At 45.7% G+C, this 13830-nt stretch overlaps 1 protein-coding gene across 2 annotated transcripts in view; it reads right to left on the reverse strand.

Moving 5' to 3' along the window:
* Positions 1-13830, reverse strand: part of IGDCC4 (immunoglobulin superfamily DCC subclass member 4) — a 185516-nt gene that overhangs the window by 81546 nt on the left and 90140 nt on the right. For both annotated transcript variants that reach the window (XM_073304341.2, XM_073304339.2), the window contains one exon: positions 13289-13422. In XM_073304341.2, coding sequence (XP_073160442.1) covers positions 13289-13422 — 134 coding nt within the window. The remainder of the gene's footprint in view (positions 1-13288; positions 13423-13830) is intronic.

Consider the following 13830-nt stretch of genomic DNA (forward strand, 5'->3'; position numbering starts at 1 on the left):
TTTAGTAATATCCACTCAGGAATGAGGAATGTGCATCCTGTATGTGATGAGTTGAGACATAATGAGTAAGAAGAGGGTGTTAGTGAAAGCTGTTACCAAAAGAAGACCTCTGAGAAAGATGATCATTTCCTGCTGAAACTGTCATATTAAAAGTTGAAGAGAAAGTGTCTCTTTTTGAGCCTAAAAAGTTAAAAATATCTCTGAAGCGTCTGTCCATCCAGATGAATTTTTTATGGGGTTTAGTTCCTGGGGAGGTAACCATTCTAGTTAGGAGGACTTTGCTACTGAAACTCTCCAAAAAAAGAAGACATCCTTAGGGTAGATCACTGCAATAAGCAGACAATCCCATCCCTTCCAAGGTTCTATCTTCATTAGGAAAAAGAAAAAAGGTGGGTTCTTAAATCAAGGTCAAGTTAATGCCTCCGGAGGGCGGCGGGGGGGACGGACACCCAATTTTTAACTCAACCTGTTAACATGAGTGAAAGCTGCAAAATGCTTTGTCCTCAGTAGGATTTTACCCAAGTGCCTTTCTCCTAGTGAAAACACAGCCCAAGAGTTTTCCAGGCAATCTTGGAAATCCACCAATGAGCTTTCTGAACCAATCTTCCTAGGAAGGGTGACAGACTGTTAGTTTCCTTCAGAAAGAGGAAGAGTTGATTTTGCAATCTCTGCTCAGATCTTCTGGGACCATGCAGTAATTCAAATAAGGTTTGGTTTTTAAAGTCCAGGGAAATTCCTCTGTTTTTCACAGTCATTGCTACTGTCCAGGAGGTGTGACAGTCACATGGGGTCAACTTGGATGGATTCCTACGGCTGATCATTGTGAAGTTGTCTCCTGGGCTAAGTGCCATGCCTTTCGTAAGCACAGTAAGGTTACTTCTATAGATCTGCTTCCTCAGCAGGCCTGACAACCACACATTGCGTTCTCTAGGTTATAATTTTGGTGACTACCACACCCCCTTCTTTGCCACGCTGAACTATTTTGTGTAAAACCCGCCCAGGAAAGGAATTGACCACGTGAGCGACTCTCTTCAGATCCATGGGAAGGGGCCAATGATGCTGGAAAGGATGGAGCTGAGTGAATCGTTTGCAATGACTCATTGGTTCAGTGGACATCATCTTTTTTTTTCTTCAGTTCCTGATCTGTCCATAAGCAGATCACCAGGTTCTTTAACGTATTCGTTATTCACAATGATTTGCCAGTTGCTTCTGCAAACGATTCTTGGTTTGCAGATGTATGAATTGCAAATGTCACAACTGAATATACAATTTGTGATTTATGCTGGCATGTCTGTAGTTACCCAGTGCAAATTCCAAACTGTACACCCAACAAGCCAGAATGGCCTGGTGGTGACAAAAACAGACTGGGAGTCAGGATCCCTGGGTTCAATGCCTGACTCAGCTTCCTTGGTGAAATTGGCTGACTCATCCAATCTGTACGCTGGGGGTCATAATGCTTCATTTCTGCCACCCTCTGTCTTCTCTACTGATATTGTAAGCTCTTTGGGGCAGGAATTCTCTTACCGTGAGTATGTACCGCTTCCAGCACAATGAAGCTGTGACCCTGGCCGTGCCTCTAGGTACAACTGTAACACCAACAACAAGGGTGGTGATATCCTCCTGAAATAAATACTGCAGATCTCTTAGGACACTGCATCTCTCTTGGGAGTTCTCCTGCTGGAAGGGCCATCTCAGATCGGCATCATTCTATTTCTTTGTCCCCTTTTTTTTTTTTATATAACTGGGACTAAAATCAACCCCCAGGCTTCAGCTGGGACAAGAAACTTCAAGAGAAAAATCTCTGCTCATTAATTAGCTGGACTTTGTTGTGCAGGTCCCAGAGGCCCTGTGGTGGTGGCTGCTGCATTTCCCAGTTAGGAAGGGAAAGATGGAGGAGAAAAAGTATAAGAAAGAAGAAGAAGCGCAGGCTGGCTTTTACCGAGAGGCCGAAGGATGTCAGGTACCTGGAAAATTCCAGCTGCCAAACCCATCAGGCATAAAGGTCATTTCAATGGCACCACTGCTAGAAACAGTATAGAAGTCCATGACCTTATGCTATGAACAAACTGCTGGCCAGTTCCCACCAACGTTGTTAGCGCATTTTGATTGGCAGCCGATAAACCAAAACTACTATTCTCCAGCCTATTGGTAGCATTAGAGAGCACCTAGCTCCTCCGTAAGGCTGAAATCCACCCCATACGGAGGACTAGCGCAAGTTCCAGGCACCACTTAGGTCCTGCTATTGTCCACCCCAAGCAGTCAAAGATCCCCAGTCACGGCCGTAGAAAATTATGAAATTATCTTAAAAATCATGAGGTTAAAAGAAGAAAATCAAATGCCAGGTTCTTTTTATTCACTTTCTGGTTTCGTCACAGGGCACTCAGGCCTCTGCAACCAGGAGGGTTGGCGACTTGCTTTTTGAAATGAAAGCCGAGACGCCCATGCAATCTCGTAACTGTAGCTACTGGGACTTTAAGAGTAACAGCAAGGATCACGAGACTTCCCGATAAAATGGTGAGAGTTAGCAACACTACTCAAGTCCCAGACTGATTTCACGTGGCACTGCTCGCTTGCATCTAGTTAAGCATGTAAACCTTGGGGCCTTAGTTTACAAGAGTCCTTTGGAACAGGGACCGTCTCTTACTAGGTGCCTAGCACAATAGGGCAATAATCTCAGGTAGAGCATTTTGGCACTTCCACAATGTTAATTATAATAATTAACATATCCCATCTGCAACCAAGACACCTCAAACCATTGCCTTTTGGCTCGTGGCTAGCTGCTGACCCAGTTATTCTCTCTGTTCTTCGCCCCTTTCCCAAAGCTGCTGTTCACAGGCATAGCCTGTTTGTTTAATAACATCGCTGCAAAGGCCGGGGTTGGTTCTCCTCTTGGACTGGTATAAACCAGGAGTAATTCCATTGATGTTCATGGAGTTACACTGTCGTAAAGAAACTCACTTAGGAGAACTGGATGAAGCCTGCTATTTATACCAGGATTCAATTTAAAGCATTAGTGGGTAATCATCTATCGCTCCAAAAAGCCTCCAGTGCTAAAGTATTAACAAGTGGTTCTTAATTAAGTGGAAGGCTCTATCCAGCTGCCTTAATAACAAAATGCATATCAGGATTTTAGAGGGACTTTGAACAAACAACAAATCCAGCTCTCATTGGGTGCTGGAGGTTCAAATGAAGGGCTGTTTGCAATACAGGAGACGTAACAGACTCAACAGCTTCAGACACCCTGCTCAGGTATCAGTACTTCTTGGCAAATCCTCAGAAGCAGGGGAGACAGCTCACCTCGTCCTATATTTACAGCCTTCAGTTTGTTCAATTACTCTTGACATCTTTGCTGCAATCTCTAGTGCCAACGTCGGGCCTGGTCAGTTCTGCTTAATGGAATACGAGGGATGGGAATTTTGTATCAAACCCACTGTCACCTAAGGTTGCCACAGTTGTCAGTAGTGCTACACTGTCAGAACTTCAGAGACAGCCAAGAGAGAACTCGGAGCCTCCTGCTCCAAAAAGATTGGTGTCTAACACTTAAACAAAGGGAGAGTTTCTGTCAGCAGTATAGGGTTTATGACACATGTGAGCAGTTTATTCCATTCAGCAGACGGCAGTGGTACACACCTGTGTGCACACGCACATACCAGTTGCATCACTAATAGTCTCCTTAGCTACATTACTCTTCATCATTACTTTGTTGACAATTTGTAAAGTACCTACCACAGTGTTAAATACCATTCCATGTCCATTTGAGAAGATCTGATATGTTCTCATCAACACACAAATTATTGGGTTCAGTACAGAGGGAACTGGAAAAAATTTATCCAGTTTACAATTTAAATAATGGTGTGTGTTATACAGGAGGTCAAACTACATGATCTAATGGTTTCTTCTGGCCTTAAAAGATCAGGTCCGCATTTCATCCCTCCTCTTCCACACCCTCCCTGCATCTCAGAGTCACATAATCACTTAGCACCTCCTGCCAGAGAAAAGAAGATTAAGAGAGTTTTTCATGACTCAACAGGTTCATTATGCAAACAGCTTCAAATATCAGCCACCTGAGAAACCTGACCCTCAAAACTCATGTCAACTGAGCCGCCCCAGCTCTGAGCTTTCGTTATTTTCAAATGGGTTGCAATTCCGTATTTAATTGCAAGTAAAAAAGAAATGGAAAAATGGAGAGATCGAGACACGAGAGAGGAAGGTTATCAGCCCCACTGGGGAAACACACTGAGAAAGGAATACATTGTGTAGCTTACAGAATAAGTTATAATAAATGCAGGAATGATTGGACCTGAACCTCTTTTTCCAGAGGCAATTTTAAATGGAGATTGAAATTAAAGCCTCAAAATAAAAGCACAGCTGCCTCATTCCAAACCAGAAGTGGTTGCATTTATATTGGCAAGCTGAAATGATCCCAGACAGGGCCAAATTCTGCTTTCCTTTTACACTAGTGTAAAAACTGGAATAACTCCACTGAATTAAGGAGCTGTATTTAAAAATAATGGAGTCAATCTGGATTTACACCAGTGTAAATGAAAGCAAATTTTGATCTGCAGTTTCAAGGGCAGTGGAATCCTTGAGCATGAAAACCACCAATCAAGTGAAAGATGGGGATAGCATCATTTCCATGTCATATAAAACAGGGCAGGAGTGTGGCCTTTAGTACAACAGCTCTCAGCTAGCCACGTGGCATGGGATTGGAGCACAGAACCAAAGCTGCCAGCTGTTTCTTCAAGATATAAACAAGAAAACCCTGCAGGTCTTGTTCAAATGAGGAGAACTAATTTTACTGCAACCTGTAAGTGTGGGAATCTTTTTCCAGTGCCACAGGAAAGACTCTGCAGAGTTGTTGCACTTGAAGGCAAGCAAATGCCAGGTTCTTCTCTGCAAGGCTCTCTGTACCCCTCTCAACTCCTCACTGTCCAAGGCGCAGCCTCCCAATCTGAGCCTTCTCGCAAAGGAAGGCTGCACGTGGCTCTCTCCAGAATCCATCAATGCCGCTCTTGAGTTGCCTTGAGAAGGATGGGGTTGCTAGGCACTATGGCAACACAAACAACAACCACCACCACCAGGGGCTGGAAACGAGAAACTGGATGAGGAAGTATTTTTATCCGCTAGGCAGAGATTCCTCTAGTCTAAACGCGGGTGAAGCCACATGAACTAAAGGCTGCAAGGTCACTCGCCTTGTTAGGAAAACATCACAGCTTAGCAGCCATAATCCGCTGCGTTTCTTTGATTCCACAGCCTCATTCTCACTGCAAAGGGTGTCTTCGCTGCCCTTCAGCTCTGCCCCACTTATCGTATTTCATACAAATATTTGACTGAAAAATACATTTCATGGAACACTGCCGCAGCAAGCTGTTACAACTCTCAATTTAAATGAAGATCTGCCCACGGCAATCTCCCAGCATCATCTCTAATAACAGAGTATTAAATCCCAATTCACCAGGAATGTGCTTGTCTGCTGAAAGACTTCACACCAGCATTCTCAGCCCAGACTCAACGATCACCCTCTCTCGGGCCATCCCATTCCTGTGTCTGCTCAGTACAGACAGAAGGAACAGGAGTCACTTTTGGAACACGTCTACACGAGCTGCATACCCTTTAAAAACCAATGTCCTGCTATTTTGTAGCTACTGGAGGGAAGACCATTTTGCCTTTCCCAGGCTTCGCAAGTTGGCTTAATTTAAAGGCTACATACAAACACTCAGGGGATGTTCAAACAAACTCATCCACCAAATGTCTGCAGCTATGCACGCCAATCAGGACTCTGCACATACAAACAGCCAATTAGAAGCAACGCAACGTTAGCTGGTTGTGCTTACCAGTGACGGCAATTACACTCACAAATCTGACACCTAACTCCACACTCAGACTGCACTGTGCGCCTAATGTATTTATGTACAGGTTGCCCCACATCCTTATCATTCATATTCCAAATATTGTAATAGTTGTAATCTTGAATAATTATACAGCACGTTCCTACTGTAGATCTCTAAGTACATTTAAAAGGTGACTAAGAATCATTAGCGTCATTATACTCCTGCAGAATTTGAGGCACAGGAACAGCAAGTGACTCTGCCAATGTGGCACAGAGTCATTGGCAGAAGTGGGATGAGGACCCAGGTTTCCTGATGCCCAGACTTGTGCTCTACCCACTAGATTATCCTGACCACGAACACTGGGATAACTAGAAATAAATGGTTCATTACGAAAGGGACAAAAGGGCGTGGGGGGGAAAAATCTCCAAATGGATTGCCTTTCTTTCCTTAATTTTTTGTACTTTCCCCAGCCCAGTCCAAACTCTATTAGAAATTTAAATTGCTGTTATCTCTAACTTTCCCCCAAACAGACTCTTCCGAGGCTATAGGAACAAAAGCATCCACAAATACCTGAAGGGCATAAACACCAAGGTGGGAGAGGAATTGGTTGTGGTGGCCAAACAATGTATAACTAGAAAGAATGGGACGAACTTAAGGAAAGGAGAATTTGAACCGAATATCAAGAAAAATGGACAATATCTATTAGATTGCGGAATAGTCTTTCAAAAGGAGTGGTGGAAACGCCACTGCTTGGGACATTTAAAATCTAAACTGGACGAAGTACTTGAAGACAGGCTGTACCCTACGCTGGTAGATATTTGGCCTGTTATTTTTTTATTGGTAATGCAGCACAGCTAGATCGTCTTCCCCCCCGCCGCCAAACTCCAGGCCCTGCTCTGCTGGGTGCGGTACCAACACATGAGTGACAGGACCTGACCACAAGAACTTACATGTTAAATAGACAGTGGGAGGGGAAACAGACACATGGAGGTAAAGTGACTTGCCTGTGGTCAGCCAGTAGGTCAGTGTCAGAACTAGGAACAGAACCCACGTTGCCTTGTTCCTAGCCCAATGTACTAGCACTAGAGAAGCTCCTCTAAAATGTGGATGTCCTCATAGATCTTAGGTTTTGCTCAGTTCTATGGTGCTTTGAGATTCTAGTCTATCACTGTGTAAAGAGCAAAAGACACAACAAATGTAATAAAAAGAACGACATAGCGGGGTCCGATTAGCCACGATTGCTGCATATACACGGCATGTGAGGCCTGGCTACTTGTATACACTGCTGCTTTGGTTGGGTTCTGCCAGCTAAAACACGGCATATGGTGAGTGCTTCTAAAGGGCTCACCAACTACTGAAAGAGCTGCTACTCGATTCCTGTGCCCTGTAGTGAGTAGGCATCGTGAGGCTTTTAGGCAGTGTGCCCCACTATGCTTCATCTCCCCTCCTTCTGCTGGTTGTTCCTTTTCAACGTGGTTATGAAGCAAGCCAATGGGCCCCTCATCCTCTAATCAGGAGCAGCTTAGAGCAGTTCACATGCTCTATGGTGAGAAAGTGGGATGGACCCACCCCTCATGAACGGGCTTTGGAGCAAATCTCTGTGCCCATAGGTGCTGGAACTAGGGGTGCAGGAGGGCTGCAGCAAACCCAACTTAGAATCATAGAAGATTAGGGTTGGAAGAGACCTCAGGAGGTCATCTGGTCCAACCCCCTGCTCAAAGCAGGACCAACACCAACTAAATTATCCCACTTCAAGTGGTTTCCATTATATCCAGAGTTTACAGTTAGGTTCAATGGCTCTCAGCACCCCCACTATAAAAATTGTTTCAGCACCCCTGCCTGTGCCCTGGCGCAGGGCGAAAAAAAAGTTACAAAAACTGAAACACAACCCCATAAAGCTCTCCTGTAGGAAGCTGAGGAAGGGGGAATTAACACAGAGTATGGCAAAGTGTTCCATGACGAGTTCTCAATGCCATTTCCGGCAGAAAGCAAAAGTGGGGATCCAGGACTCGTTCCCCATCTGTACAGATGAGGGGGTTCAGGGACAGGGCTGGCAGATGTGTTTTGCACTCAGGCCACTGAGCCAAGTATGCTGGGGAAGCAACAGAGAGAAAGGGAAAATCAAACGTATCCTTCTGTTTCTATTTCTGCAGCATAAGGACACAGCTCGGTTTCAGGGCTGCATGACTGGATCCTGCCCTAAATTCTAGTATCCTCATTCTTGCTTGAACTGCTGTTCCCGAAGGAATGTCTGGAAATTTACACCGTGACGGCTGTGCAGACCTGAACATCTGCAGCACACCCAGCACTGCCTGCCACAGTTGCTATCTATCCCGCTATTAATCTGATCCCAGCACACACCCAGTCGCAGAGACACAGCGGGTCTTTCCCAGGGTTGCGACACCTTCCGTCGAGGGAAAGGACAGCAGCTTGGTTTTTAGCTCATGCAAATAATTTGGATGCAGAACAGTGCTAAGATAATCACTCTCTCAGCTCAGCAAAGACATTGACTTAACCAGGAAAATGTAACAATATCCCGGGTACTGTATCTGGATCAGAAAAACAGGATTGGCCAGAGAGGGTGGATGGCTGAGGGGAAACAGGCCCTTTCCTTCACTACTATCTGCTCATTCAAATCCAGCTCCATTTGGCAGCGACCCCGTCCCCTAGCCTGCGTGCAACAGGTTGGTAGCTTGCAATTTAGTGCCTGGTGGAAACATTTCCACCACGATCCGCACCATCACCAGGTCCTAGATCACCATCCACGGAACTGGTGCTTTTATTAGCAGCCAACGGAGGCCAAGGACAGAAGAGAGGCTGGACTCCCCACTCTCGAGTCAATGATTCCTTACACCCTGGTAGGGGAGTGATGGAATGTTTAGCTGCTGCTTCCCTGCACTGTGTGGATAAACAGAGGAGCTTGTCATGGAGTTTAAGGCCAGAAGGGACCACAACCATCTAGTCTGACCTCCTGCACATCACAAGCCACTAACCGCCCCCCAGCCACCCCCACACCATGCGCCACAACCAGAATTAGACCAAACTATTACACCCCTCTGGAGAGTAGACTGTTGTGTCCACAGGCTGAGAACAGGATGGATCAAGGTAAACTGATGCCAGAGGCCCCCACAAAGCTTGGTCTCCAGGATTTCAATCAGGTTTCAGAGTAGCAGCCATGTTAGTCTGTATTCGCAAAAAGAAAAGGAGGACTTGTGGCACCTTAGAGACTAACCAATTTATCTGAGCATAAGCTTTCGTGAGCTACAGCTCACTTCATCGGATGCTGTAGCTCACGAAAGCTCATGCTCAAATAAATTGGTTAGTCTCTAAGGTGCCACAAGTACTCCTTTTCTTTTAGGATTTCAGTCAGGCACCTTTTACCGGCACTAAATAGTGTTTTTGGTTTTTGTTGTTGTTGTTGGGTTTTTTTGGGGGAGGGATGTTGTTTTTAAGCAAATGTGTTTTTTTTAAAATACCTGTTTGCATGTGCCACCATTTATAGATGAAAACCAGGTCGCCAGGGACAGAATAAGCCACCTGCCGGAATGATCAAGATGTCTAAAATAACATGCATCGTATGGAGATCACTTGAAAAAACTATCAACAAAGCGTGAGTCACCCACAGAGGAGTTTGTCGCTCGCAGCAGGTTCCGCTGCCTTCCACCTGACTCACATATCCTTTTCCCAATTATAAAAATCTCCAGAGATTTGCCAAAGACATGATTTTCATCACTATTAGCTAAATCCAATGAAAATGTCAACCAAGAGTATTCCTTTGTCAAATCAGCGGGCAGCTTAATGCTTCAGAAGTGGAGTGAGGGGACGTGGGGGAGGGAGAAATCAAACCAGAAATCTGCTCAGACCCCTTTGCGTGGCAGAAGCAATGCTCCCCTTTTAACCTCTTTGATTACTTTCAATTTGAAAAGCAAAGTAAACGTCTTAAAGTTACAAGATATAATTCTGCAGAGAACAGGACGAATTGCAGTGAAGGGGAGAGGTTATCCAAAATGTGGCTTGATCGATATTACTTATCAATAACACATCAGGCCAAAGAGGGGAGCTGTCTCTGGCATGCAGAAGCGCCTGATGCCCGAGCTCCCCTGTTACCTTGTGTTTCATTAGGAACGCACAGGATCTGGCAGGGGCTGGTAATTAGATACAGAGTGTAGGACTGCTCAAGAATTCTCTGTAAGTTCAACACAGATTATCTCCACAACGCAATTCATTGATCAAAGGTGTATTCTTGGACTCCACAGTTAATTACACTCCCTGCTGATGGATGAACAGCAAAGGCATCTATGTGAAAACACATGAGCGGCAGAGGAACAAGCGAGACACTTCTAAATGAAGACAAAAAGGGCCATGGAAGGATCTCGGAGCTGGCAAGGGATTTTTGCCCTGCAGATGGAGGACTGAGCACCCTGCGTATGTACCTGGCTCTTTGGCTGATCCTTGAGCTGCTCCTCTAACAATTCTGTGCCTCAGACTGTCCAGTGGGTATAACAAGCAGGAGGAAGCAAGGTCTAGCGAACAGGCTGTGGATCTGGGAGTCAGGAGACCTGGCTTCTAATTCTGGCTCTGCCATGGACCAGGTTGTGTGGCCTCGGGTACGTAACCGTCCTTCTCTGTGCCTCCCACCCTTTGTTTGTTGCCTATTTAGACTGTAGTAGGTGCTACTAAAATACAAATCATAATACTTCCTTACCTCCTTTGGGTGCAGGGAGGGTTCACTAACTGATGGCTGGGAAGTGATTTCAAGTTCCTCACTGAGGACTGCCAAGTGTTCTGCTCATTATCGTTATTATCCATCAGCAAACATTCACGGAACGAGTCATGTCGCTTCTGCCCCTTCCCCGGGGGAATCCTGCGAATTAAGCCTTCTCCTATCCCCCTCTCAACTTTTCTGAACTGTTTCATGAACAACAGAGGCATGGACCAGAGCAGAGATCCAGTACTTTAATCGGGGGTAGGGAGTCCTACTCTACCACCCCCCGAACCCGTCCCCCTGCCCCCCCAGCCTTCCAGAGATCCTCTCACCCAACGCTGCTGGAAGAGTAACCTCCTGCTGCCCTTCTGCAGGCCACTGCCACTGGCAGAGCCACGGGGCTGATTGCACCCCCAGCATCAGCAGGTGCCACTGGTCTGAGGTCAAATGGAGAGGCCCCCTCTTACAGCAAGCACATTGCCTCTGCCTGCCAGCCCAGCCCATGCCACGCTGGAGATTCCAGCTGCCACATGGCTTAGCGTGCTTTGCAGCTTCTCTGAGCAGGTCAATCCCTGCTCTGCAGAGTCTGGGATCTCCAGGGCCAAGCTGCAGGCAGTGTCAATAGATCAGAAGAGACCTGGACAGATTCTAAGGCAGCTCCATCCATGAACTTGGATGATTATGCATGGAAGACATGGGGTCACTTTTGAAAACACAGGAAAGGCTTCTTTGAAAGGATGTAATTTGTTCTGCACCTTGCCCAACACCAGCAGCTGAGCATGGACATGACCAAAGCTTTTAAATGCCTCGGAGTGCCACATTTACCCTCCTCGTGCAAGAGACGTCCCCAAAGAGCAAAACGGGTTCCATAGAAAGCTTTGGAGAATGTCCGGTTTAGGCAGAATTCTCATCTGGTGCAATCTTTTCTCTATTTCTAGTCTCTTGTTGCTTATCCAGACCCAGAAGCACCAATGCAATGTTCTTGTATCTCAGGCCTATTGCACATTGCGTGGGAACTAGACCATGGTCTTTAAGAGGCTCATCTGCTGTTTATTCCTGACCTGAAGTCATCCAGGCTGAATTCCAGGGACCTAAAGTTATTACAACTGAATTCCTAAGGAGGGAGGTATCTCCTCTTTAGGAGTGGTCAGAAGGAATGCATACATCTGAAACTCCTCCTTAATATGACAATGCTTGAAAATGGGATTACTGAATGGGCTTTGATTAAAGTTGAATCCATCTCTGAGCCCCATGAAAAACTCTGTATGTTGCCAAGTTTTGATAAGGAGGGAAATCTCCTCGGTGTTGCTCCCAAGACTCTAGTGGCTCAAGAGGTCTCCAATTAAAACAGTCCACTGCAGTTCCTTCCCATCAAGAAAAACAACCAGAGGGAAAAAAGAAATGGAATCCAGAAACCAAACTTACAAAAGGAAAACAAGCCTGCTATTTTCCCAGACAACTCAATTCCATTTTCTAAACAAGGTGACTAACCAACAAATCTTTAAAATCTTCATCTCACACGAGTTTTGAACCCCTGGCCACAACAGCCTGTCTGACAATGTCTGGTTGGGAGAAGAAAACTGGCCTCCACCCACCCCCAAAATGGGTTTTACATTGGTCAGAAATGGTGGGATATTACATGTATATGTCTCAGATAGCACAGTGACGAGTGGTATATGAAGGCCTGAATTATCTGAGAGACTGAGAGATCCTGGTCCAATGGAACATCTTGGATCCCTAATAAGGTGTTACCAAGTTATCACGGGAATGGCATACACAACAGAGAAATCAACCCAGCAGACTCTATTACACAGAAGAAGCTAAATTTGCTTCCCCTGATCCCGCCCCCCTCCTCTTTTCAGTTCTGAGAGAGGCTTCTGTTCCCTCCAGTCAGGAAACATGCACAGAACTGGAATGTGAACCTTCCAACAAACATGTCTACAAAACACTGCACCAGAGACAAACCTGCAGGCCTGGGAGAAAGTCATGGTTCTGACTGCCCTTCTCTCTGACAGAGCCAGCAACAGTCACAAAACGAACAGGGTGTGAAGCAGTGCAGGGATCAGACCTATCTGGACCCTTTCACTCTCACCTCCAGAAAGTGGCACGAAATACCCCTACACTGGCTTGCACCCGTGTCCTGGTCACACAGTGACCCCTGTGCAGCCCCTGTTCAGCTGCCCATGCAGATTACTCATTCATACGGCACACACAACCCTAATGAGGGAGGGTGCAAAGAGACTCAGGCTGGGCCAGTCAAAGGAACCAAAGTGTGGGATTTGGATGTGGCACCTTTGAAAATCCCAGGCCAAGGATGCACTGATGCCAGATACCCACACTGCACCAGGGACCCTTCTACGGCTCAATGCACAGAGGACACACAGAGAATCTACACGGGGCAGCTCCAGGGGTTTTAGGGTGCCCAGGACCACGTACGGCAGCTGTGACTAGCTTCTTAGGTAAAAACACTGCCACAAATCAGAATTTTGCCCATAGAGTACAACACATGAACAAGCTGTACAAGTCAGTGCAGCACCTGTAAGTAACGGATGCAAAGATACCCTATCATTATAAATACAGTTCATTTTAAATTGTCCACGGCACCCCTAGAAACAGTCCAACTATCCCACAATTGAAATCACACCCACAGGGAGAATACCATCATCAGCATTTCATGGCAGCTTCACTATTTATGAGAAAGAATCCTCAGCTCAGTTTTACACAGCCATACAAATGCCCTGTTGGGCCTTACCTTTTAAGACGCTAAGAATAGCATCGTTACTGTAGCGTTTCCGTGCTGCGTTGGTCGCTACGCAGTGATAAGCCCCAGCGTCGCTTTCCTGCACATCTACGATTTGGAGGATGCCATTGGGAAGAGTTATAAACCTGAATAAGGAAAATAAAGAGCATGAGATTTGCTTTTCACAGCGAACACGATTCATGCCCTAGCCGTTGGAATGCAGCTATTTTCATTCCTTCCTTGTACTTGAAAACGTATTATGTGCACATCGCCAAAGCCTCGGCAGAGAAGAGTGGGCGACATACTCTTTAACCTCCCAATAGGAGAGTTTTAAATACAGCAAAATGTACAACCCATTAATAGCAATGGTTCAACGCAACAATAAAACTGCTGCCTTCTTCAGATTAAGCATACAGGTCTCTGCTGCAGAAAACATTCTATATTAAAAAAATATATGCACCCACACACACACATAAATGAGTGTGTGTCTGCATATGTACGTAGATAGTAGGAAGAATGCCATCTATTAACCTATAAGGGTATGTATATAAGTC

The sequence above is a fragment of the Lepidochelys kempii genome, chromosome 10, assembly GCF_965140285.1.
Source record: "Lepidochelys kempii isolate rLepKem1 chromosome 10, rLepKem1.hap1, whole genome shotgun sequence".
Classification (NCBI taxonomy): domain Eukaryota; kingdom Metazoa; phylum Chordata; order Testudines; family Cheloniidae; genus Lepidochelys; species Lepidochelys kempii.